The sequence below is a fragment of the Parasteatoda tepidariorum genome, chromosome 2 (assembly GCF_043381705.1).
Source record: "Parasteatoda tepidariorum isolate YZ-2023 chromosome 2, CAS_Ptep_4.0, whole genome shotgun sequence".
Taxonomy (NCBI): Eukaryota; Metazoa; Arthropoda; class Arachnida; order Araneae; family Theridiidae; genus Parasteatoda; species Parasteatoda tepidariorum.
The window spans coordinates 90,113,153-90,138,485 of record NC_092205.1 but is presented as its reverse complement, the minus strand read 5'-3'; the positions used below and the strand labels follow the sequence as shown (position 1 = coordinate 90,138,485).

Below are 25,333 nucleotides of genomic sequence, written 5' to 3'. Positions count from 1 at the left end.
GCTCTCCATCGTAGTTCTTCAGGCAAATGATGCCTAGAGGTCATTATTACGAATTGGCTATCTCAGATTTTCAATGTCGCAATCACAGTAAAATTTGTGTGCTTTCTCTCAAACTTGGACTTTTATGCTCCAGGCAGATGACGTAAGCCGAGTGCAGCGCCACTAATTTGCATATTGCAATTTTACTCAGCTACTCTTAGTGGACAACATATGCAAATTTTGCACGGTTTGGCTTACTTTTGAAAGAGTTATCGCTATTTTTGTGATTTTTCCTTAATTTATGATAACCAGTGTAGGTACCTCTCAGAAAAACCTAGACAGACCCCTGTAGTTTATTTTTAATTTAAAAATTTAATATTGTAACATTTAGTTAGAGTTGAGTTGAGATATTTTAATATAACATTATTAAATTATTTACTATATCATTATTAAAATAAGATTATTGGATTACATTTAAAAAATATATAGTAAATAATGTAATTACTTATTGTTTACAAAAGAATTTTTTTAGAATGTATAGGAAAAAATTTGCATAAATTATTGTGGTGAAATATTATTGCACTACATGTTATTGTTGTTTAAGAAGTATAAAGTATTAAATTACTGTTATGGCAGGTACTTGATTTTACTGAAGATATAAAGCTCCATGAAGCAGAGGAGCCATGGAAACCATCTTTTAAATTAAAACGATCAAGTGAAGCTAATTATGGAACATCAGTATGAATTTTTCTCTGTATTAAAATTTTTGTACTAAATATTTGATTCATTTTTTCTAATTATTGGCACCTCTTTCTAATGTTTTGGGGAAATTGCACAGAATTGTATTATATTAATATTTGTAGTTTAAAACTGTATAAATTTCAGCCTAATTCTTGTTGTCATTTATCCCAACTTTTGTAACTTTCACTTGGTTTAAAAAATGTTTAAAAGTTAAAAACTGAATGCTATGGAAGAAACACAAGATGTTATATTCACAACAGCCAGTTTAAAATTTTAAAAAAATTTTTAATTTTAGAAAGTTAATAAAAATTAAAGTAAAGGTAAATAACAGTTATTTTAACAAAAATTGTTTGAAATGTTTTTATTTATTTTTGAACTGAGATTCATACTTTTCAAGTCTGCAAATATAAAATTCATAAATGGTGGAATTACCTTTTTTAAGGTAACAACATTTTCACAATTGTGTATTGCAACAATTAAGTGTGTGGGCAAATTATTTAAATTACTGCAATCTAAAAGAAGCAAATTATTAGGTTTATTTTAGAATTTTGTGTAATAAATAGAGATGAACTAATGTATTGTCGTATGATTTGTAGATTATGACATCCATAGAGTGAAGTTTTAAATATTATTATTTCAAAATGTGTTTTTGACATTAATACAATGTAGATAAAAAGAATAATAATTGCTTTTCATAGAAGGGAGGAGTAATTTATTATTAAAAAATTTGCCTGTAATAGATTTTTTTAACTCTTATTTTGCTACCTATAATACTAAATAGTTAATTATTAAATTTAAAAACATATATTTTATTAAATCTGTTTAAACATATTTAAAGATGGTAAGAAATAGTTCAAAATGAAAATATATTTTAACTAAGCATAATTTTCTTGTATAAGATCAGAGAAGAAAAAAATTTAGAAAAGTTCAAGAAATTTTCTTTTTTTAATTTTTCGAAATTGTTATTTGTTTTGAAAATTTTTTATAATTATGATTTTAATTTTTTTTTTTGTAGGTTGAAAAGAAATTAAAGTGCAATGCTTTAAGCATATTGAATAAAATTACACCTGAAAAATTTGAGTTACTTCTGAAACAACTGGAAAAATTGGACTTTAAGGATGAACAAGCATCAAATGTTCTTATTTGTTTGATTTATGAAAAAGCTGTAAGGGAGCCTATATATAATAAAACCTATGTCAAAATGTGCAAATTCCTGGCACCAGTAAGGATAATTAATATGTTCTATGCATTATCTGTTTTATGTTTACAATAATTTACTGGATTTAATTATTTAATTCCTGTAATTTTTTTGTTAGCTTTCAATTGAAAATGCTATTAATACGAAGGAAATTCATTGTATATGCATGTTGCTTTGTAATGAATGCCCTCAAAATATATTTGCAGAATCCTTGTAAGAAATGAAGCGATGGAGTGACACATTAAAGGTTGCAAATTAATATTTAAGAAAGCAACAAATGAATACATCAAAATCTAATCACTACTGATACAGATGGCTTTGAAAGCATCAAAACCTATTTGATTGCTGTAGGAAATAGAGAGGAGTTGAAGCACCTTCACGATTCAACAGTCAATCAAACTGCTTTTTATGTTTTTTATTTCAAATTCATTTGTAAATTTATTAATGCAATTTCTATTGTAGAAATTGCATTCTATGTAATACTGTTTTACTGAATTGCATATCTTAAAATTTATTGTTTTGCTAAACAGAATTAATCTAGTTTAAAATTTGTATTAAATTAATAACACATTTTTCAGTATTTAATATTTCAATTGAATTAATTTATCTAATTAGAATATTAAAAGCCCATTTAAAATTTTGTATTGCAATTACCCACTTAATTAAATTAGTATGACTCTTCTAATTTGTTAATTATTTCAGAATTTAAAAAAGTTTGTTTTTTATGCTTTTTTTTCAGATTAAAATTTCTTCATCAAATTTCATAGCAATGGACTTTCATTCTTTATTTGTACGAAAATGCCTCAAAGAATTTGAAAACGCTTTGCAGGATCAAAGAAAATTTACAGACAGTTTGGATTCTTATGTAAGTGTTATTATACTTATGATCAAATGCTGTATTATCATCCAGCCATTTACATCTTTTATCATTCAGACAATCTTTAGACTGAACAGTCCTTAGAATTTTTGGCAGGTGCAAAGCATTTTTTAAAAAGTTCTTAAATGTGCTTATTTTTTATTAAGTTTGTAAAATGTGCTTAATTTTATTTTTGTAAAGTAAAAGTTCTGTTCTCTCCTATGATGATTGTCATCATAAATTATTTAAAAAGTGTGGGTTCCACAGTGGTGTCATTTAATCACAATCATTTTTGATGTACTGACACCCGAATATCGTTCAGAAGCGACAATCATTTTGCGTGTTGGATGAACTGCTTGCAGGTTAACATGGGCATACACTGAGCCCGATTCATCAAAAAAGATTCCTTTACTCACACATACAACTTGCTACATCTTGGGAGAGACTCCAGAGTTTAGGTTTATCTTATACTTATGAAATCTAACTAAAAATCTCTCAATTACATTTGAATTAATTTTTATATGTTTTTTTTAAAAAATTTTATATCTATGCAAGATTCAGGAAAAACTAAGCAGATTTTTTTCTTAAAGTCAAATCTCTGATGAAATAAATTTTTGTTTTATTCTTTTTAAAAAAAAAATATTATAAATTCGGTGCTTTATATTTTGAACTGAAATAATTAAAAAGATTATATAATTATTACAAGCTATTCACAGGAAGAAATGACTTTAATTGTTTTCATATAAACTATATACTTTCAAAAATTTGTAAAGATAAAGGCTTAAGTTGTCAGTTAGATATCAAATGAAGAATAAATTAATTTAAATCTGAAAATACCAACAAAAAAATATTCTAAAGAGCAAGTCTTCCTTTATTTATTTATATATACAAATTACTTGTTTCATATTACCTGATTAAAAACTTCATTCGCTTCAAAAATACACAAATAGGAAATAACAGTCTACGTGTTTCAAACTTTTTGAAAATAGGCTCCCATTTTCAAGACTTGCCGGGCTTGAATGAGAAAAAACAAAAGTGATTTGAAATTAAAAAAACTTCATGTTGGCAATGACAAATGAAAAAATAAAGGTGAGAAACAAAACTTGGAACACCACAGTAGCCGAGAGAGAAAAGAGGTCAAAAACAGTTCTGGAAAACCCACAGAGGCTAAGAGAGTGGCTCAGGGTTAAATGCATTTCCACCTGCTATGTAGAGGTGGTGAGGAACAGAGGAATCAGTATTCATTTAAATAAAACAAGATTCCAGGTCATCAAGATGAGCTGATGTGACTGGGATAGAATTAATTTTGGCATTGTAAAATTGAATTTATGCCTAAGGTTCGAACATTGTACTGTAATTGCTGATTTCTCGAATTCTTGATAATTCACATATCTATTGTGTTCCTTAAATCTAAATTTTAGAGCACGTCTAGTTAGTCTAATGTAGCTAAAGTCACGCTGACTAGCTATGTGGTAAATGTCCCAGTGATTATCAAAGCTGATGGGATTTTTTAAAGACTTAAATTTGATTTTGTTAACAAGCCTAAAAATGATTTTGAAACTAAAACATGTGAGGATATTATCAATTTTATAACAAACAAGAGAAAGAAACGGTAAAGTGAGAAGTTCTCTATAAGGATTAGAAGAAGAGGGTCATTCGGGTCTAGTAGCTCAGCAAGAGCTGAATAGAAGGGTTAAATCAACGCTTAGTGGCAAGCAAGTGGAGGAAGTTAAGTTTGAAGTTTAAAGAAGAGTCAGAGCAAAGGTTCTGACAATTAGGGTGAATAGAATCAACATTAATTAAGTTATGTTACATTAATTAACATAATTTTTCAGTTAATTAACGTTAGGTTTTTCGTCTTTTTTCTATCTTGACTACCTTTGTATGTGGTTGGTACTGTGATAAATTGTTTTACATGATGATATGGGTTAAGAAAAAAATAACATTTTCCCTCTTAGTAAGAACTAAATACAGGGTATCTGCACACCTGGAAAGTCATAAAAAATCATGGAAAGTCATGAATTTCAGTATTGTACAAAATTTGTTATGAAGTGTCGTGATTTATCGTGATTTGAACTATTTTTTAAAAAAAATCATGGAAAATCATGGATTTAGGTCACCAAACTGGAATGGATTTACCCCCCCCCCCCCATTTNATACTTATGAAATCTAACTAAAAATCTCTCAATTACATTTGAATTAATTTTTATATGTTTTTTTTTAAAAATTTTATATCTATGCAAGATTCAAGAAAAACTAAGCAGATTATTTTCTTAAAGTCAAATCTCTGATGAAATAAATTATTGTTTTATTCTTTTAAAAAAAAATATTATAAATTTGGTGCTTTATATTTTGAACTGAAATAATTAAAAAGATTGTATAATTATTACAAGCTATTCACAGGAAAAAATGATCTTAATTGTTTTCATATAAACTATATACTTTCAAAAATTTGTAAAGACAAAGGCTTAATTTGTCAGTTAGATATCAAATGAAGAATAAATTAATTATCTTTTAAACTTCTGTGATTTCAGAATTTTTGTTATTGTTTATTTTTTTATTTTATCAATTTCAAAATCTAGCTGAAGCAAGCCAGTCATTGGCGAATTTTTTTAATTCCGAAATGAGAACAGAAAAATCAGGAATTAATAGTTTCAATTAATAGTTATTATAATGCTTTTTTTAAATTTATTGTTGTTTTTTTTTGTCAGAGAAAATAGTAACTTCATTAAGTCATAAAAATTTTTGGATTAGTCATGGAAAGTAATGAAAAGTCATGAATTTGAAAATCTAAAATGTAGCAGATACCCTGTAAATAAGATCAGACGAAATGTCTCTTGAGTTAAATCAGACTCAACTGAATCTCAGACTTGACTAAATTACAAATCAGACTCATGCGGTGTTAGGTGCATGTCCAATGAGAAAGAGAATCCAAAGATAATTTATTCTAAAAATTTTTTCATCTTTATTGAAAACCGCAAACTTTTTAAAAACAGGACTTTTTTTTGCTTTAAAAAATTTTTTGAAAAGAAGTCATAATTTTTTACTTTCACTTCTTCCTACAAAATTGTTGATTTTCCAATTAAATTGTTTCATGTGTTTTATCTCTGTCAATACAGCAGATTAGGAGAAAAGATTTTATTCAAACTTAATAAAAACAGATGTACTGTAATTTACAAATATTTTTTTCAAAATGAAAATATTACTTTATTCAGGATTTTAAATTATTTTTTAAACTAAAAGTTAGTTTTTTTTTAGGTATTTAGGTAGTTAATGAAAAACAGTCGAGTTTAATAGTCTTTATAATGTTTTAAAATGCTGGGAACTATCAACTCAAGAGTTTGATTTGTTAGTGATATTAATGTATGGGATATGGTACGTAATATTGTGTAGCATAACCTTTTAATATGTCTAAACGATAACGATTTTTTCTTGATAATTAGGTATAAGGTTTTAATATTTTTTAGGTTTATCCATATTTTTTGTTTTTCAATATTATCCTTGTGTTTCCTAACTTTGGTATTTCATCGCTGCATGTTATTTTTTATAATTGTTGTTCTAGATAATCAGGGAATTTCATACTTATTTGCTAGCTGTGTACTAGACAAAGCTTAACATGACAAATTTCTTCAAACTTTGTCATAAATGTATCAGCAGTGCGCCTGCTGATTATTTACTCAATCCTGTCGTTTTTTTTAAATATTTTTGTTGCATTTATTTCACACTTATAAAATGATAGTTATAGAAATTTTCATAATGATTGTAAACTACACAGCTTAATGATTGCTAGTGCATAACTTAATAGGATGATCAATTGTATATAGTTTTTCTGAATTATTTTTTTATACAAAGAATTCTATTCTTTTGGAAAAATTTAATCTTGTCTCTTTGTAAAAAAAAAAGAAGCACTAGCTACTTTAGCTCAATAAATGTAGGTTTAACATTCATTCTTGCTTTATCCATAATATATACACTTAATCAATCTATGTTGTTGTGTATATTTTATAAAAATTGTTCTCTGGTTACTTTTCCTTATTGACTTAGAGTTTGAATGCTTCTTAATATTAATTATTAAACTATTTATTATTATTATTTATATTCATGTTTTAATTTTCTTTATATAATCAAAAGTTGTAAAATTTTTTTCAAGTAATTATTTTCCCACTGATAAAATTTTTTTTTTATGATGTTCAAAAAGGTATTCACATAATTTGTATTTTAAAAACATTACTTTTAATACTGTTTTGGTTAGCTGTGAATGTCTCATTTTGCCTATTGGAAAAGATGTACTGTAATAATTTTATTAGAAAAAAGTATTTTATACTGTGCCATATTTATTTCATATTAGGATCTGGAAAAGCTTAAGGAAGAAATGTGGGAAGAGCAGTATAAAATCAAGTTTAGGCTTTTAGGAAATGTTAAGTAAGGGTAACAAAACCTTGTTTTAATTAATCTTATAATTTTAAAATATATTTCATAAAATAAAGTTTTATTTTTTCCAATTAGACAACAATATAAAATTAGATTGCCTGAATTTGAGAAATCGTGATAATGGACTATTTCTAAGTAATTCTATATTATTTCTATTGTTTTCTTTGAACTAGATATAACTGCCTAACACCTTAAACTTGTTATCACTACTTTCTAATTTAGGCACTCTAAGCATAAGGTCACATAATGGTTGGAAAATTTTTTTTGGTGTGTTTTTAACTACAAAGCTTTTTAATTTATCAAAGTATCTTTTCTAATTTATTTGTTGATTGATGTAGATTGTTTAAATATTTTTTGCGAATAATACTGAAATACTTCTTATTTATATTTTATAGATATAGTGTTGTTAATGTCATTTTTTTAGTGGATTAATAATAGTTACATTCATATGTTTCCATTAATATATAATAATGAAAGGATGCTTGCTCGTGCAAAAGTTTCATACGGATATATTTTGTATCTTACATGCAAGATTGCCAAGGCGTGTAAATTTGTTGAGCTTTTTTAAAAGTAATGATTTTATCTGTTGAGCACTGTTGTGGTACATTTTTTTCAATCTGTAATTTGCACTATATTTCTTTGCTAAAATTATTCATAGTTAGACAACCCAATTCTTTGAATGCCCTTTTACAGCAAAGCATTACTGAGACACATAATTGGAATATCATTAGACATGGGGCTGTTCAAATATTATGTAAAAACTTAGCCGGGAGAGCCCCCTCCTCCCATAATGTAACTATAATTGAGATTTGCTTATTTTTGTTGCCAAGAGAGATTCCAAAATCACCAAAAATGTAATATTTGAATGGTCCCTAGGTGAATCACTAGAGCAATGTGGTTGAGACACAGGTGTTTTTGATTCAGATCAGAGTTCCGTCTAAAACCTATTAAGCCTCTGATAGATGAGTACCAGCTGTTACACAGTGCTGACCATATTGCTGCAATCATGCAGTTAATCTCAAATTTGTGAACTTTAAATTAAAATGTGAACTTTTAAACTTAAAAAAATAGTTATCAAATATTTATTTTTTAAATTTATAAGCATGTGCAGTGCCAGTCACCTATTAAAATCACGTTTCTTCTAAGAACAATTGATTTTATAAAGTAACTGATTTTATAAAGCGTAATCTCGTTACTTAGGAAAATAATCTTAAAAGTTTAAACTTTACAAAGACGCTGGAAGCTAATTTGAATACTACATTTGCATTTTACCTTCGGTATTTTAATTTAAGCTGAACTACATTTTTTTAATTTACAAAAGGGTTTTGATTTTTTAGCTTATATATTTGCTTAGCACAATTTAAAATTAAAAATTTGACATGGTTTTAAAGTTTATAAAATTACTTTTTAACTTTCAATATTTCCTTTTCTTTGTTGTAAAGTTCATTTTAAAATATCAATCGTTTTTCTGGCATCTATAGAATATAGATTTATCTTATTAAATGAGGGATGATTATTGATGTTAAATGATGATAGCCATTTTATAACTTTTCTTAATTCATAAAAAAAATTTCATTTGAATTTCTTTATACTTTCTGTTTCTTAATTTTTTAACTCTCACCCTTCAATTTCCCTAAAAAATGTAATTTACACCTGCAATTTTGTTCTTTTGGGCACAATAAAATTCATTATTTATATGCTTTCAAAACTTGAGAAAAATTGAAATAAACAGTGTTTCTAATTATTTTAAACATAGATGCCCTACAAAAATTTGATTTTATAAAACAATTATGATTTCATGAAAAGATGATATTAGCATGTTTTGAAATTAGGATTCCGTTCTTTAAGATTTAATTTTAAAATGAAGTTGATTTTATAATCCAGTGATTATATTAGTATCAATTACTGTATAATGATTTATTAGAAGTTTTCATCGTATTTGCTTTCATCCTATTTGTTTCATATTATTTGAATGCTTCTAAAACTGTATGTTTTTGTGTTATTTTCCTTTAGGCTTTTAGGAGAACTTTTTAACCAAAATATGTTACTTGAGTCAGATGTGCAAAATTGTCTTAAAAGGCTGTGCAGTGAGGGGGGTGAGGTGTTGCTGGAAGCTTTATGTCTTATGTTGAAAACAGTTGGGAAAAAACTGCTTAAATGCAATAACCCAGTTTATATCAGTGAAGTAAGTACTTGTATTTTGTACTTTTTCATAAAGCTGTACTTGTGTATCTTAATTTTTTTCTTTAAGATACTTTTAATTATAACAATTATTAATTCAAAATAACAGAAGCGTTGTGTTTACAGAAGAAAGTATAAAGAAAATTGTATAAAATTTTTAATTGTAAAAGTAATATTTTTTTAATTTTAATATTATAGGCACTTTCTTGCATTTTGTAGGTGGAAAAATTTACTAATTATTTCCTCTTTCAAATTTTGTAAATCATTACAAATATTAAAATTCATGAATAAATGAAACGATAAAAAATTTAAATTTGTACATAAATTAAAAATTGTAAAATCCATGCAGTAGTTCTATAATAAAAATCGACGACAAAATCATGCGAATGGGACTCTTTAAAAGAAAAGATACTCAACAAGTGTGTGTAAAACATGGTGTTCTTTAAAGGAAAAACAAAATGAAGGAAAGCACATCATTTTTAATTACGAACTATCTTTTAAACATTTTGCTTGCGATTTCTGAATTTCTCATTTTATATTATTAATTTTAAATTTTAGCTGAAGCCAGTCATTACGGACTTTTTTTAAAATCCCAAATAAGAATAGAAGAATTACAATTATTTTTTTCCTCTCTGATGTGCAAAAAAGACATCTTTGAAAAAAAATTCTGCAGAAAAAGAAGAAAAACATTTTTCAAAAAATTATGCAGAAAGGAAAACCAAAATTTTTTCCTTTCCAAATGAAAAATCTCTCTGCAAAAACTCTGTACCGTTCTGTGACACGGCGACAATGTCGCCGTGTCACCGCAGTTCTACCACAGGTCTGCCAACTCATGATAATCTGATAGGACCACCAACATTGTTAGTTTAGACTTATTATTAGATTTGGTTTTTAACTTTAAAATAATGACATAGTCTTCTTCTTGGTCATAATAGTCTTCTTGGTAGTGGATTCATTGTTTAAGTTTATTTTCTCCTTTGTTTCTTAATATCATATTCTTCACCTTTTTTTTTTATATCTTTCTTTTTCATGATTGAATTTCTATCTACATTATTAATGAGTTTAATTTTTACTTCCAAAATAAGAGTTTTTTACTTTCACTTTTAAATCTTTGGCTATAGACATCTTTTCCATACAATTTGTAATAGAGAGTGATAACAAAACAAAGACTAACCTGAACTTTATGGGATTAAAATGAATGAAATAAATTTGATTGCATACATCTACATTAAATCCTTTAATTTCCAAGTTACAATGTAATACAGGGCAGTATTGAGTCTAGCAATGCAAATTACATAAATAGAGCAAAGCAACTTGTTGTTTTTGTTACAGTAGAGGAATTGAGAAATTAAATTTTTACTATGAATATTCTTTCCCTTTTAATAATAAAATTAAATGTTAATTAAAATGTTTCTAATAATCTGTTTTCTTTTCTTTTTTTCTTATAATTCTAAGTGTGATTTTATTTCTATTTGCTTCAATTTTCCAGATTCAATAAATAAAAAATTTGCATTGTAGATCGCACGAATAGTATGAAATTAGCATGGTTTGTTTTTTATAATTAACTTTAAATTATTGAAATTTAAATGAAGCAAAACTAATCAATTTGAATTATATCACTTTTGTTGTACTATATTTGTACTGAGATAACTCATTTCTGACATATATTTAAATCTTAATAGAAGAGTTGGATTCTGTTTTTGTTTTTCGTGTACATTATGATATAAAATATCTTTATCGTTTGGCATATTGTGGATCTAAGTTCCATTGGGATAACAATGAATTTAGAGCATATAATGTAAATCCCGAAATGTCACATAGTTTCCTAAAGTGTAATTATGATAATGTTTGTTAATTTAGTTATGGTTATTTCATTATAATTCAATTTTTGTAATTTTCCTTGTTTAAATTTGTTTCAGATAAACCAGCATCTGTAATATCATTCAGTTGTAATAATTTTAAGTGCTTGAATTGCTACTACTTTCAATTAATTAATTTGTTTTTCCAGAGAGAAGACATCTTCCAAAAAATGCAGAATATAGTTGATAAACATTTGGCTAGCACTAGAATCAGATTCATGATACTAGATGTTATTGATTTGAAAGAGGTAATTGTTTAACTGTTTGGGATATTCATATATTAGTTTAAGAATCTATTTTGCAAATTATTTTTGCCAACTCTTTTTAACTTTCAAGCGGGCTGCTAGATATTTCCAGTTTTTATCTACTTTAATAAAAAATTCTCTGAATTTTTGTAGAATTTAAAAGATTTCCAAAAAAAGGGAAGATTCATGAAGAAAATTTCTGTAATTTTTTAATTATTTATTTTTTTTAAGTTTAAACAAGTAATTTTACTAAATATAAGACTCAAATGTTACTAAATATAAGAGTGAGACTCAAATGTAAATTGAATTTTTTTTTTTAAAAATGTGATTTCTTCAGTTTGTATTAATTTTAATTCTCTTTTTTTTAATCTCTTTTGAAAATAGAATACGAATATAAATTTTTGTTTTGGAATTATTTTTAAAATGTATATTAATATCCATCTAAAATTAATTAGATGTGTTTTACTATTCAAAATTGAGAATTTAAGATTATAATCAGCTCAATAAAATATTTTTGGATTCAAGTTTATGTAAATGTCAACTTAAAACTATATTACTGTTAATGCACTTTTTGAGTGTTATTTCCTTTTATTGATTATAAAAATCTCTAATATTTCTTATCTGTGAAATATAAGGAGTTCTGTATTGATACAAAAACTAAATAAAATGTCTCTCGTATTTCTATTTTTTGCATTATATTACTCACATAAACAGTTGGAAAATGTGTTTCCGTCAAAGGAAATTTATCACATTTCTGAAAGACTAGTCATTTTTAGTTCGTTATAACTATGATATTTTAATATCTTTAATTTTATTATTTAGAGGATCATTTGGAAACATTTTCAATGACATTAATTTAGTTTTATGTTTATTTTAATACAATTACTTTAAAAAACTATCAAACCTGTATTTTACATACATAAATAATGAATAAGAACTTGCTCTGGCTAGGGAAATTTGGAATAATTTATTTTTTTGATGTTTCCTTATCTAAATTTAATTTTTTATCTAATTTAATTCGATATCTAACTCACAAATGAGGTCTTTACAAAATCATGATGGTATTGAACTTGAATGAAAACAACTATGATTTTTTTCATTAATTAGTTTTTAATAATTATAAAATTATTATAAAAATTTTAGTTAGAAATATTAAGTACTTCAGTTAGAAATTGTGTTTTTAAATTGTATTAGGTGTTATTAATATATTTTATCAGAATGGTTTAAATGGTATTTATTATAAAAAAAACTGATTTAATTTTTAAAAAAAAATTGATTTAAATCAAAATATCGGCTTTTTTTTAAAATTTTAATTAAGTTATTAAGTTAAGTAAGTATTAAGTTATTAATATATTTTATCAGAACTGTTTAAATGGTATTTATTATAAAAAAACTGATTTAATTTTAAAAAAAAAATTTATTTAAATCAAAATATCGTTTTTTTTTAAAAATTTATTATTATATATTTTTTACCGATTTCAGCTATAAGTGAGAGAAGAAGCTTGCACAAGTCTATTGTTGTAATTTTTATAGAGTGGTATTTTAGTTATTCTGGATTCATCAATACCAGTGGTCACATTTTTACTAGATCAGTTTTATGTTTACTGGAACTACTTGTATATGCTGATGATGTTGATGGAATTGCTCATTTCCTTCCTGCCCTGAACGATGCATTTCTCGCCATTGGGGTGGTTGCAATACAAATGGACTTAGTCATAAATGTCGAGAAAGCAAAATAAATGTTATTCTCAAGTAACAAGAGTCCCAGACCCCTATCTTGAAATAGATTCTTATAGATTTGAAACAGTGAGGAGTTTTACTTACTTAGGATTAATTATTACTATTGAAAACAGAACGTTTCCTGAAATAAAAAATGGACTCTATTTGGCAAATAGGGCTGCCTGTGGACTGAGAAGATTTATTAAATCTAGGTTTCTTTCTAAAAAAGCAAAGTTCTAAAATTACAAAACTGGAGGAAAATTGTATTGCAATATTTGAGAGAAAGATTTTGCGTAGTATACCTGGTAGTGTAAATGAAAACAATAACTGGTGAAGGAGATTTAAAGTTGAATTGTACAAGATTTATGAACCACCTGATATTATTAAATACATAAAAATACTGTCAAACCCCGCTATAGTGAACACGGTTTATAGTGAACTCTTGGATATAGTGAAGAAAATGTTCTGTCCCGTGCCTTGCTATGCACGGATAATGTTATTTTTTGTGGATATAGTGAACCAAAAAAGTTAGGAAGTTGGATATAATGAACTTTTTTCTGTCTTCAACTGATTTTTTTTGTAATAATTTTGAAATTTCTACTTCAAAAAAAAAAAAAAAAAATACATACACCGATTTTCAAAACCATCTATAGAGAGGAATGTAGCGATAAGCATTTTTTCTTGTTTGCTTCTTTTATCTCACTTTCCCATCCCTAAACAAACAAAGCAGATGTTTCCAACCCAGGCAGACAATGCCTTTGTAAGGTGTCAGTCAGATCAATATGCATTTTATGTCAGAGGGAATGAGCAATTATTCATTATTGGTCAAGGGTTGGACACTAATATGTGTTGATAAGGCCCTCATTTCAAAAAATCCTGCAAACAAGTGTCTCAAATTTAACTATGGCGAGCAGTAATCGTAAAACGTTCTCCATTGATAATAAAATGGGCATAATCAGAAAAATTGAAAATAGATGCAATCAAGCTGATATTTTCAGGGAATATAAATTATCCAAATCTGAAGTTTGTAACATATGGAAAAATAGGCAATTAATAATTTCTGCTCATGAAAAAAATTTAGATGGCAGAAAAAAGTTGAGAAAAGCAGATCACAAGGAAGAAGCATTACTGAAGTGGTTCACCAAACGAAGTATCTAAACAAATGTCGATGAATTTGCTAAGCGATTTTATGAGACTACTTTTATGTACTCGAATGGCAGGTTAGACAGGTTTAAAAAGCGGAATAACAGAAATTCAGGAAAAATTATTTGAGAGTCGATAAATTTTTCCATATCTGATGTTGAGAATTGCTCATCAGCTAAAGATTACAAAATTTTTTTGTACGCAAGACAAAGAGTAATGGAAAATAACACATTTTTTGCTACTACATAATATTTTTCAGTCATTTATTTGAACAATGTGTGATAAAAGGGAAGAGTTTGGAAACCATTAGTTAGATTGCCTGCATAACGGATATAGTGAATTCCCAGTTATAGTGAATAGAAATTTCGGTCCCTTGAAGGTTCACTATAGCGGGGTTTGACTATAAATAGAATGAATTGGATGGCCCATGTGATTAGAATGAGTGGATAAACGAGGATATTGCTAAAAGATAGGATTACGATAGGAAAGATACAAAGATATGATTAAAAAGTTATTGCTTTTTAGACCTTCTGGAAAGCGGGTAAGGCCTCGGTTGAGTTTGTTTGATTGGGTGGAATCTGATTTTCTTGCAATTAATGAAAGGAATTGGAGATCAAAGATAAATCAGAAGGCATTATAGAGAAATTTTTAAAGGAAGGTCTTGGCCCACATTGGGTTATCTGGCCAACTATGATGAGGATGGTATTTTAGTTATAGCTTTAATTATTAGATTTATTTAACAATCAGTTTCAGTAATTTTTGTAGTAGACGATTTTTTTTCCTGTTGTATAATCTGCTGAATCAATAAACTTGTGACTATCTTTAAATATGGTGACAAATTCACATCACTGTTCTGCTTTATGTATTTTAGTGTACATTTTAATTCTAGTTGGGTTACATGTCAAAATTAATACTTTTCATTTACTCCTAAGTAGAATAACTGGATTTTAAGAAGAGAGGAAATCATTCCAAAAACAATAAAAGAAATACATAGTGAAGCTCTGCTTGAAGGAGGTGATAATGTTCAACGTAACAGAATTTCCCATAGCAAACAAAATAATACAGGTAATATTTGTTAAAATATCTTGAAAAACCTTACTAATAGTTCTATGTTGAATTCTAATAATTTTCTGTTAGACGTTAAATGATGATTTAAATTTTTTTAAATCTTAAAATATAACATACCACAAATAATAATGATAATAATAATAAAAAATGCTTACCAAAACTAGAAATTAAAAGCAAAAAAAAAAATATTTTAAATTTTTTTAAAAATAATTTGTAAGATGCTTTATATATTAATTAGTGCATTAATGTGTAATCATTAATAAATATATAAATTGTTAAAGTGTTACTAATGATACTGACTTTATATTTACTTATGTCTTTATGCTGAATTTCCTATGTATAAAACTACCTTTACATTGGCCTTTTTTTCTTACATTGTAACAGTGTTTGAATGTTAGAAAAATATTTTCTGTCGATTTATTTATTGTTATGAATTGTTCTTTAATTTTAATATATGAAGGCAAACAAATATATGCAAAGTTCCTTATATAACTTGTGTTAATATAGTTTATTTACTTATTTTTTTAAAGTAAGAAGCTATTTGAAAAACCTGTTTTTGATTTAAAAAATAGCAAAAACTGTTATACATACAGAATAGGAGATCATTAATTATTGCAAATTGTTAAAGCATAGCTGCCAATTCTACTGGATTTTGCCAGTTTCCCCTGCTGTACTGGTTTAATAAAAATTATCCTGGATTTTGTAAATTTTAGATAGTTCCCTAAAATTATATAAGTTTCATAATTTTTTTTCATTGAAATAGAATTTTTTCATAATTAATTGCTTGTTTGAATATTTAAATAAATATTACTAATACATAATAGTAATCAGTTTATTTTTGTTCAGAACTCTATTTTTAAATTAATCTTTTTAATTATCAATAATAAATTACTTGTCTATTACTATTCAAAAATTATGAGTTAACATAATAAAAAACATTTCAAATTCATTTAGTGTCAATTAGAAATGGAAAATATTATTGAGAATTTATTAACGTAATAAAATTTTTGTATTTGAGGACAATAACAATCCCTAAAATTCCCCATATATAAAATATTTAGTATATTACGCAACAGTTAACAAGAAATTTATAGTATTTTATAAAGTCTACTGGAATTTTTTTCCTTTTCATGTTGGCAGCTATATTAAAGATTCTTTTTTAGCTATGATATTATTTGCTAGACTATTAAATGATTTGTTAATAGTTAAAAATATATATATAACTGTAACTATTTAGTTATTTTTGTATTTCTTTTACAATTCATTTCTTTTTTTAAAATATGTCAAGGAAAACTCTTTTTCTATTCTTAACTATTTTTTATTGTTAATTGATTAAATAAATTATGCTGACAAAAATTGGTTATTATATAATCACTAAGCCAGTGTTGTGTTGGTCAGTCAGTTGGCCACGGGTCAACTAAATTTTGAAATAAATTGCGATTAAAATTTTACCTGCTAATGACCACTAATTACCTGCTGAGAATACTCCATGTGCTCCAAAACGTGTGCTTTCAACTTCTGATATTATTTGTTATGAAAGAATGGTATAATCATCCCTAGATCAGGTTATTTTACATTGGTTCAAAATTTCAGGAATTTCACTAAATTCGATTAATAAAGATTTCATGCAAGTTCAAATTAGTATCATATTACATTTAATATTTAAAAGTAATGAAATTCATATAATTTCATCATTATGATTATAATTATTTCAGATTTATTTTGTAATGAATAAACTTCGTTAACTAACATAAATTTTATTTTGCGTTATTGGTTAAAAACTCTAATACTAAATTTTATTAGGAGGAAAGATTTTTAATGATAATTTTAATTTTATATAAACCTGCATGGAGATGTTGTGGAAGTTTTTCTTCATTTTAAAAAAGAACGTTGTTGTGTTTATTGTATTCAATTTTTAAAAAAATTGCCACATGTTTTAATAAAAAGTCACTATTAAAAATGTTTCTACTGGGCACTGGCGTTAAAACTTCGTAATTTTACCCTTTACAAGGCAGTGTGTTTTTAAACAATGTTTCTGCCTCCAGTTTTTGTAATAAATTAATGATGTAGTTTTTTCCTGAGGTATTCAGATATTCAACATCTGTTTGTAGAGTTCAAAATCTCAAAAAAAAAAAAAAAAATAAANAGGTACAAAAAAAAAAAAAAAAATAATAATAATAATAATTAAAAAAAAAAATTTTTAAAAATTATTTTCTTAAGTGCCATGTGTTTTTGGATAATTGATTGTGTTTATTCAGAAATTGATATAATTTTAATTTTGAACCTTTAACCTTTTTTTTTGTTGATAATTTTAATCATAATTTTAATTTTGAAGCATTTTGAAACTCCTAGCCTTGATTTTCTTTTAATTGTACTCTTAGACTAGACCTGTATTGTTTTAAAGTCACTCTTTGAAGCTTTTTATTTATTCATTTGTTTTATTTTTGCAGTGATGATTACAATTATAATTAAAACATTAATTTATTATTTTGAAAATGTTATGTGGATTGATTTCTGAAGTATTTAATTAATTTACATAGTTCCAATTATTAAAATATATGTATAGTCTTATAAGTGCATTTAAAGTTTTATCTTTTTATTAATTGTGATTGATTTAGTTGTACTTTGTTTATGTTCATTAAGTCAATTGAATTTATTATTGAATTAAGATTAAAAATTAGTTCTATTGCAGACCCGGTCGAAACAAGAAGCAAGCACCTTATAGAAGACTTCTTAGAAAACAAAGATCTTGAAGTAAACATATTTTCAATTTTGTTTCTATTTTTTGTAGCTTCATCATTCTAGTAAAATTTTAAGTTTTTTGTCTTCTCAAAATTTATTAGTTTTTCTTAGTTTTCTTACCGCTTTGTCTTAAATAGTTAATGATGTATGGCCCAAAAAAGAACTCATTTTGAAATCATTTTTAAAAAAGTTTAGCCCTGTTTTAACTTTTGTACAGTGTGTAAACAAAAAAGTAGGCACCATGAATAACTTTTTATCAAATGATTGGATTTTCAAATAATAGGACTTAATCTAAATGAAAATGTTTTGAGAGCCTTATCTTAAGCATGCTAATTATTTAGTGCATGTGTTATTTTAAGCTAAGAAATCAACCTCAAAAATGTACTTTCTCTGAATAAATATACTTTTCCACAGATTTGTGATCTTCAAAATATGAGAGATAGCTGCAATCTGGAAAATATAGTCCCAATAACTTCTGAAACTTTGGGCCACTTAATGTTAAATTTTTCTTTCGTATGTTTTTCCATCTGAGAGAAGTCTCATTTTTAAATTTTATATCTCAAAAACTATTCAAATTTTTGTTTTTGCCATTCAATATTGAATTAGTTAAAAAATTTTGTACTTCACAATTTAAAATTTTTTCGACTGTTATTAAAATAAATAGTAAAAAATAGTTTTAAAACCTATAAAAACTTTTTAACTAGCTTCGTTATTTCCAGAGATATGGTTAAATATGCTTTTAACTGTTTTCTTCACCAAACTATTGGGAGCATATTTTCCAAATTGTGGCTATTCCCCATATTTTGAAGATAAAAATCAGAGTCCATCAATAAAAAGGCCTGATTATTCAAAGAAAGTTAGTTTTTGTGTTGATATCATAACTGAAAATATCGTCTGCATAAATTAATTACCGTATTTAAGGTTAAGCTGTTGAATCCTAGTATGTGAAAATATGATCATGAGATAAAAAGTTATTCAGTGTTTTCCTTTTTTTTTTTGTTGTTCATTGTTCAATAAATTTTTTTTAAAGGAATGTTTTTTCCCATATAATTAAAATTTTATGTATTTAGATTAATATCTAAGCAGATGATGGAAGTGTTATCAATTTTTCAGAAACTCTTGAAAATTTACATTGCTTATTTACTTAAATTAGTATTTCACAGTGTTTAAGTGCTTTTTTTAGGTTTGAATAAGTAAATTTATAGCTATATTAAATATGATTTTATTTATTTTTAGCCAGTATGTCAGTATGTGAGCTCATTGCTTCCTAACAGAGTGATTGATTTCATAAATTCCTCTTTTTGCTTAGTTCTGGAAGGAAATCCTCAAAATAGAGATTCAGTTGGCGAATTGATATTTCAATTAGTGAAAAAGAAATTTGTTAAAATTGATCAGTTCAGAGATGGGTAAGTTTTTACATTTTTTATGACCACAAAGAACTAAAACAATTTGTAGATTCACTTATTTATAATTTCTGCATGTTTTTGAAACTAACTTTAGACTTAAAGAGTTCTTAAATGATAAAGTTTACATTCTTTAGTATGAAATCTCATTGCAGTGCAGTGCTTAGCTTTCTTTTCAAAGGATACAATAAAATGAAAAAACCTAAAATTGTGGTCAATCTTTTTTTGTTGTTGAAAAACCCCATTGGGTCAAAAATAGTCTTTGCTTGTCACTTGAACTTGCAAATAATTGTACTGTGCTCAAAATAAAAAAGTGATTGTTCTGAATGACGCAGATTATCATGAATTAAAACTAAATCTTAATAATTTTGTGGATTAATGGTCAAAAAAGAATTATCAAGAACTCATAGCTGCCAACTCTACTGTATTTTCTGTTTCTCCTAGTCTACTGGTTTAATAATAATTCTCCTTGTTTTTTTGTATATTTTAGAAAATTCCCTAAAATTGAGTAAGTTTTCTAAAAAAGTATTCCTATTGAAATGAATTTTTGCACAGATTATTGTTTGCTTGAATATTCAAATAGGTATTACTAATACATAATGAAACGATCCTTTAAACTCAGTTTAAAACTTTTTTGTTCTAAAATGTTCAGTTTATGTAGAGCTTCCTTTTTAAATTGATTAAAAAGCCTTTTAACTATCTTTGGTGAATTAAATGCTTATTACTATTCAAAATTATGAGTAAACCAGTGTTTTCATCAGAGAAAAAAAAATGGGTGAGAATTTCTCACCCTTTCTCAAAAACAGGGTGAGATTTCAAAAAGTTAAGTGAGATTTCTAAAAAAACAAAAACTCTTGAAAAAAAAATCCTTTCTTTAATTATAATACATTGTTAACGTCTTCTATTTTTTTAAAGCATTGAATATTTTTGGTGCATCATCATAGAAGATTTTGCCTTTACAAGGTATTTGTCCATCTTACATAAGTGCATAAAAATTTTGAACGTCTTACATGAAGAAACTTTACCTACGGTAAACGCGTGGTTGCAGAGAAATGTATTCTGAAAGGGGTTCCATGGTTGTGTTCTGTTGTTCGAAGAGGTTCTGAACAATACTGGTAAATAGGGAAGCTAGATAATGGGGCAGATGTTGAAAATAATGAAAGATCCAGGAAGAAAAGATAAACGGATTTTATTCTAAATGGCGTAATTCGAAGTTTTTACCAAAATGCGAGAAATTCGTGAATTTTGAAATTGATTTATAGAATGCGCGAATTTCTCGCGGTAATCATTTTTTAATGAGAGAAAAGAAAAAAATATGCGAGATTCTCGCGTTCTCGCGCTGTAGTGAAAACACTGGTAAACATAATGCATTACATTTCAAGTTCATTTAATGTCAATCATAACTGGAAAACATTGCTGTTTTTCAATTTTGATGACTATAAAAATACCTAAAATTCCCTATGTATAAAATATTTAGTTCATAATACAAAAATTATCATGAAATTTATGTTATTTCGTAAAATCTAGTAGTTTTACTTTGAGAACTATTCAACTGATTTAATTCAAATTTTGCCATTTAAAGTTACATTTGTAGAAATGATGTAAAATTTTGTATCATACAATACAAAATTTTTGTTGACTATTATCAAATAAAACAAAAAATAATAAATAATTTTTAAGAATAATATTTTACATGATAATATCTTTGGGTAAACAAATTTTACAATTGCGGGCAAAAATTGTTTTGAATCACTATAAAGTTCTCAAGATATGACAAAATATGCTGAAAGTTAAATTAACACGGAGTCTAAACTTTTAATAGCTCTCTTGAACAAACTATCAGGACCAAATTTTCTAAATTGAGACTATTTCGAAAGTCAAAAATCTGAATCCATTGATAAAAGGTGTGTTTATTAGGAGGAAGTATATTTTTGTGGCTGATTTTGTGACTTAAAATATTGTTTGCACTAATTAATTTACAGATTTAAGGTTAATTCCTTAATTCTGTTAAGATTGAATCCTAGTAAGTGAAAATCTGATCATTGTATTAAAAGTTATTCAGGATGATTTTTATTTGTTCATTGTAATGTGTTTTTTGAAATTGAAAAGCTCTTTATAAAAAAAGTCATAAATAAATTCTACATTCAAAGGATGCTGAAAGAACATGTAAGTTAACCAGAACATGTAGCTAAGTTAAGTGTATATCATAATTTATATCTTAAAATTTTAGGAGCCTGCTGGTCTCTAAAAACATATTTTATTCAATTGTAATAGTCAAGTGCAAATTTAAATTGGACAACCACAAGTAAATTGTACAAACGAAATAATGATTTAGTAATACATATATTTATTAAAAAAGAACTTTATTGAGCATACCTTTTAAGTGATCAAGGTTTCAGAGAAAATTTCTCAAGAATAAAATATTTTCAGTTTAATATTTTATAACTTAAAAGCTTATTTAGGCTGTTGATTTAGGTTTGTATAATTTAAAATGTTCTCTTCAAATCCATTAGTGAGTTGGTGATAGCAGTGAGCTACAGTGGTAACGAGTAATCTACAGGAAGTTCATTTCTTAACCCAAAATATAAATACGCTTAGGTGTCAATGTTTTTATCTGATTCTAGTTAATAAATAATGCATATTATTGTTTTCCATTATTTTCTGCTTTAATTTCTTAACCCAAAATATAAGTATGCTTAAGTGTCAATGTTTTTATGTGATTATAGTTAATAAATAATGCATATTAATAAATAATAATAATGCATATTAATAATTAATTAATAATAATGCATGTTAATAAATAATAACTCTTATTTTTTATTTACTGTTGTAGAAGAAAAAAAACGAGCAAAAAGAGGAAAAGGAATTTTTCTCCCCTCGAATGGCTTGCGTTTTTCTTCGATTCTATAACCTTGAAGCATCCTGCAGATTTTTCTGCCTTTTATTTCATTATTTTCTCCTTTTTTTATCTCCTTCTTCTCTATCATTTTTGTTTGTTTTTGTATAAGATTTTGTTTGAAAAACCACTTTACTTTATTATATTACTAGGTGGCTCCAGCCTCTGCAAAATATCTCAGCTTTTCCTCTTGGAAAATTATTTTTTTCCCCTTGAAAAATAATTTTTCTTCCCAGGAGAAACTAAACTAACTAATGAAATCTTTTCAAACTAGAACAAAATTTACCCAAAATAAAATTGCTGTTTTTCAGAATAAAAACTTTTGTTTTTATTTAATTTTAAAATTTTACTATTTATTATCTAGAATAAATATCTATAATATCTGATGTGGTAGCTTTCAGCTATGTATTAAATATTTAAACAAATGTATAATGATTGTGTGCACAGAGTTTATGCTTTTAAGTTTATTGATAGGCTTCATGAACGGATATTGATAGGCTTCATGACCGTATGACTTATGTGCAAATTTCAATTATTAGGGGCAGCGTTTATAATCTTCAAAGTACAAGGACACCCTTAATTTAATTAATTTCTTCATATAAAAAGGAAAAATAATTACTTTTTTAGTCTATCTTACTTTTAAATTAGAGATTAGTGAAGTTGTAACCACTATAATTATTGTTACACATCTTAATCATATTTATATTATTGTATCTTATTTAAATATTGGTTGGTAATTATTGTTTTTTTAGGTTTTCAGGTGTTGTTGAAAAATGCAAAAATCTTGCTGTAGACACTCCTTTAGTATGGAATAATGTGGGTGAAATTGTCTATCCACTGGTAAAGAATGATCAGAAAAACCTTCATATTTTAAAAATTTTGCTAGAACCACACATATCCTCTGACACTCTTGAGAAAGTGGTATCTGGGGTATTCCATTGCATTGTTGCCAAAGAGGTAATATGACAATAAAACTTACAAACGTATTTTAACCTGTTGTGTTATTTGCGTAATTTTTTTTTTATGTTTTAGAAGTGTTTAATAGGTGTTCTACCTACAGGTTATGTGTTAAAATGGCTACTTAAGCTCAGCTTTTGTTTTCTTCAGAAATCGCTAAATTCAGTTTCAGAATTGTTTGTTTCTCTTGCTATGGTGCAAATTTCAAGATGTTTTTTAAAATTCTAAATTCTCTTGTTAATTTATTTGTATACTTTTAAAGTTAAATGTTTGACAAAAAAATGAAATTTTTCATAACCCGTCTAAATAATCTAAAAAAAATAATAATAAAATTAAAACTAAGAATTTTTTCAAACACCAGTTAAGTATTTTCTGTACTAATTCAATATTTTCTGAGCCTTTAACATTAATTGCACTTTCTACATAGTGATGATTATTATTGTTTTTTTTTTTTTTTTTTTTTTTTTTTTTTTTNTTTTTTTTTTTTTTTTTAACAATTTGTTTTGTAAGAGCAAGGATATGCCTGATCAGAAATGTACAACAAATAATTCAGGGTGCATAGCGTTTTTAAAAAGTGCTTAAAAGTGCTTATTTTCGATTTTCGTTTTTCAAAAGCCCTTAGAGGTGCTTTTTTCATTGGGTGTTTTTAAAAAGTCCTTAATTTTTCCTTTTTCAAAATGAGATTTTTCCTTTACTATGTTGATTTTTGCTTAGAATTATGCAAAAAGACACAGTTCACATTGTTCTATTCAACGTTTTCACAATTCATTCAACCCCAATCTATTTCGGCACATTTTCTGTCCGTAGCATATAAGAACGCCATTCGTTTCACATGATTCAAAATTTCATGATTTTTGACAATTGTCAAAAACAATGCCAAAAGTTTTTTTTTGACATGACTGTTAAAACAAGATAAAACCGTCAATTTTCAAAAACTTTCCAACCCTGCCTAGTTATGATATTTTTGCTAAGTGCTTAAAAATATTTTTTGAGTGCTTGAAAATTGCTTAAAAGGTGCTTATTTTTTGTTGAATAATTTGGCTATGCACCCTGTAATTTTATTATGAAATTGTTTGAAAATAAGTACAGTGAAACTTCGGTTACGCGGACACTCTTGGGATGGAAAAAATTTTCCATTTACGGGAAGGGTACCCTAATAACGAAATTCAACACCTTAAATTGTTTTTAGAATATTTTCAATGATATAGAAATAATTAGATAATCTACAATAGTTGTCTACAAAGATGTTTATTTAAACATGAAAAATATTTTTTTCTGTACAAAATGAATGTTTGCAAACATTTGATATAAATACATATCTAGATGTAGCTGCAAATAAGCAGTAATACAGTTATTTTAAATTTAATACAGTAGTTTTAAAAACTACATTTTTCAAGTTGGTTGAAAAGGAGAAAATAATTGTGTTATTGTTTCCCTTAAAATGAGAAATGCGGAACTCATTCCTTTTAAAATGTGGGAAGGAGTTTTTACGTAATGATGGAAGTTAATTATGAAAGAGATTCCTTTTGAATCCATCTGAAAAATATACTTTAAAAATTTTTTTTTTTCTTTTTAATTTTGTGTATTCAAGTTTATATCAGAAGTAGTCAGAATTATTATTTTCAATGAAATGGTATTAAAGTTTGCTTGTAGCGCAGTAAAGAAGCAATTAAAACTTGTATTGTCATTAATGTCATACATAGGTCTGTTTAGAAGAAATTTGGGTTAGTTAACGAACCCTTCACAAAATATCTTTTGATAAAAACGGACCTTTCACAAAATAATTTATTTTCTAATCGGACCCTTCACAAATTTGTTTATCTTCATTATTATTTTGTTAATCGAATAAACCCTTCTCCCCGGGGAGGGGGGGGGGAGACGGTTCAAGACAAACTAAGTTTCCCTAAGTTTAAAT

General features: G+C 26.2%; 1 protein-coding gene across 5 annotated transcripts in view; it reads left to right on the top strand.

Annotated features, from left to right (window-relative positions):
* LOC107440335 (eukaryotic translation initiation factor 4 gamma 1) overlaps positions 1 to 25,333 on the top strand; it is a 42,146-nt gene that overhangs the window by 5,698 nt on the left and 11,115 nt on the right. For 4 of the 5 annotated variants that reach the window (XM_071177893.1, XM_071177889.1, XM_071177892.1 and 1 more), the window contains exons 3-12: positions 616 to 717; positions 1,736 to 1,942; positions 2,658 to 2,783; positions 7,123 to 7,196; positions 9,219 to 9,390; positions 11,395 to 11,493; positions 15,288 to 15,417; positions 18,113 to 18,174; positions 19,399 to 19,568; positions 23,214 to 23,418. In XM_071177893.1, coding sequence (XP_071033994.1) covers positions 616 to 717; positions 1,736 to 1,942; positions 2,658 to 2,783; positions 7,123 to 7,196; positions 9,219 to 9,390; positions 11,395 to 11,493; positions 15,288 to 15,417; positions 18,113 to 18,174; positions 19,399 to 19,568; positions 23,214 to 23,418 — 1,347 coding nt within the window. The remainder of the gene's footprint in view (positions 1 to 615; positions 718 to 1,735; positions 1,943 to 2,657; positions 2,784 to 7,122; positions 7,197 to 9,218; positions 9,391 to 11,394; positions 11,494 to 15,287; positions 15,418 to 18,112; positions 18,175 to 19,398; positions 19,569 to 23,213; positions 23,419 to 25,333) is intronic. The other variant, XM_071177890.1, reaches the window with a different exon arrangement.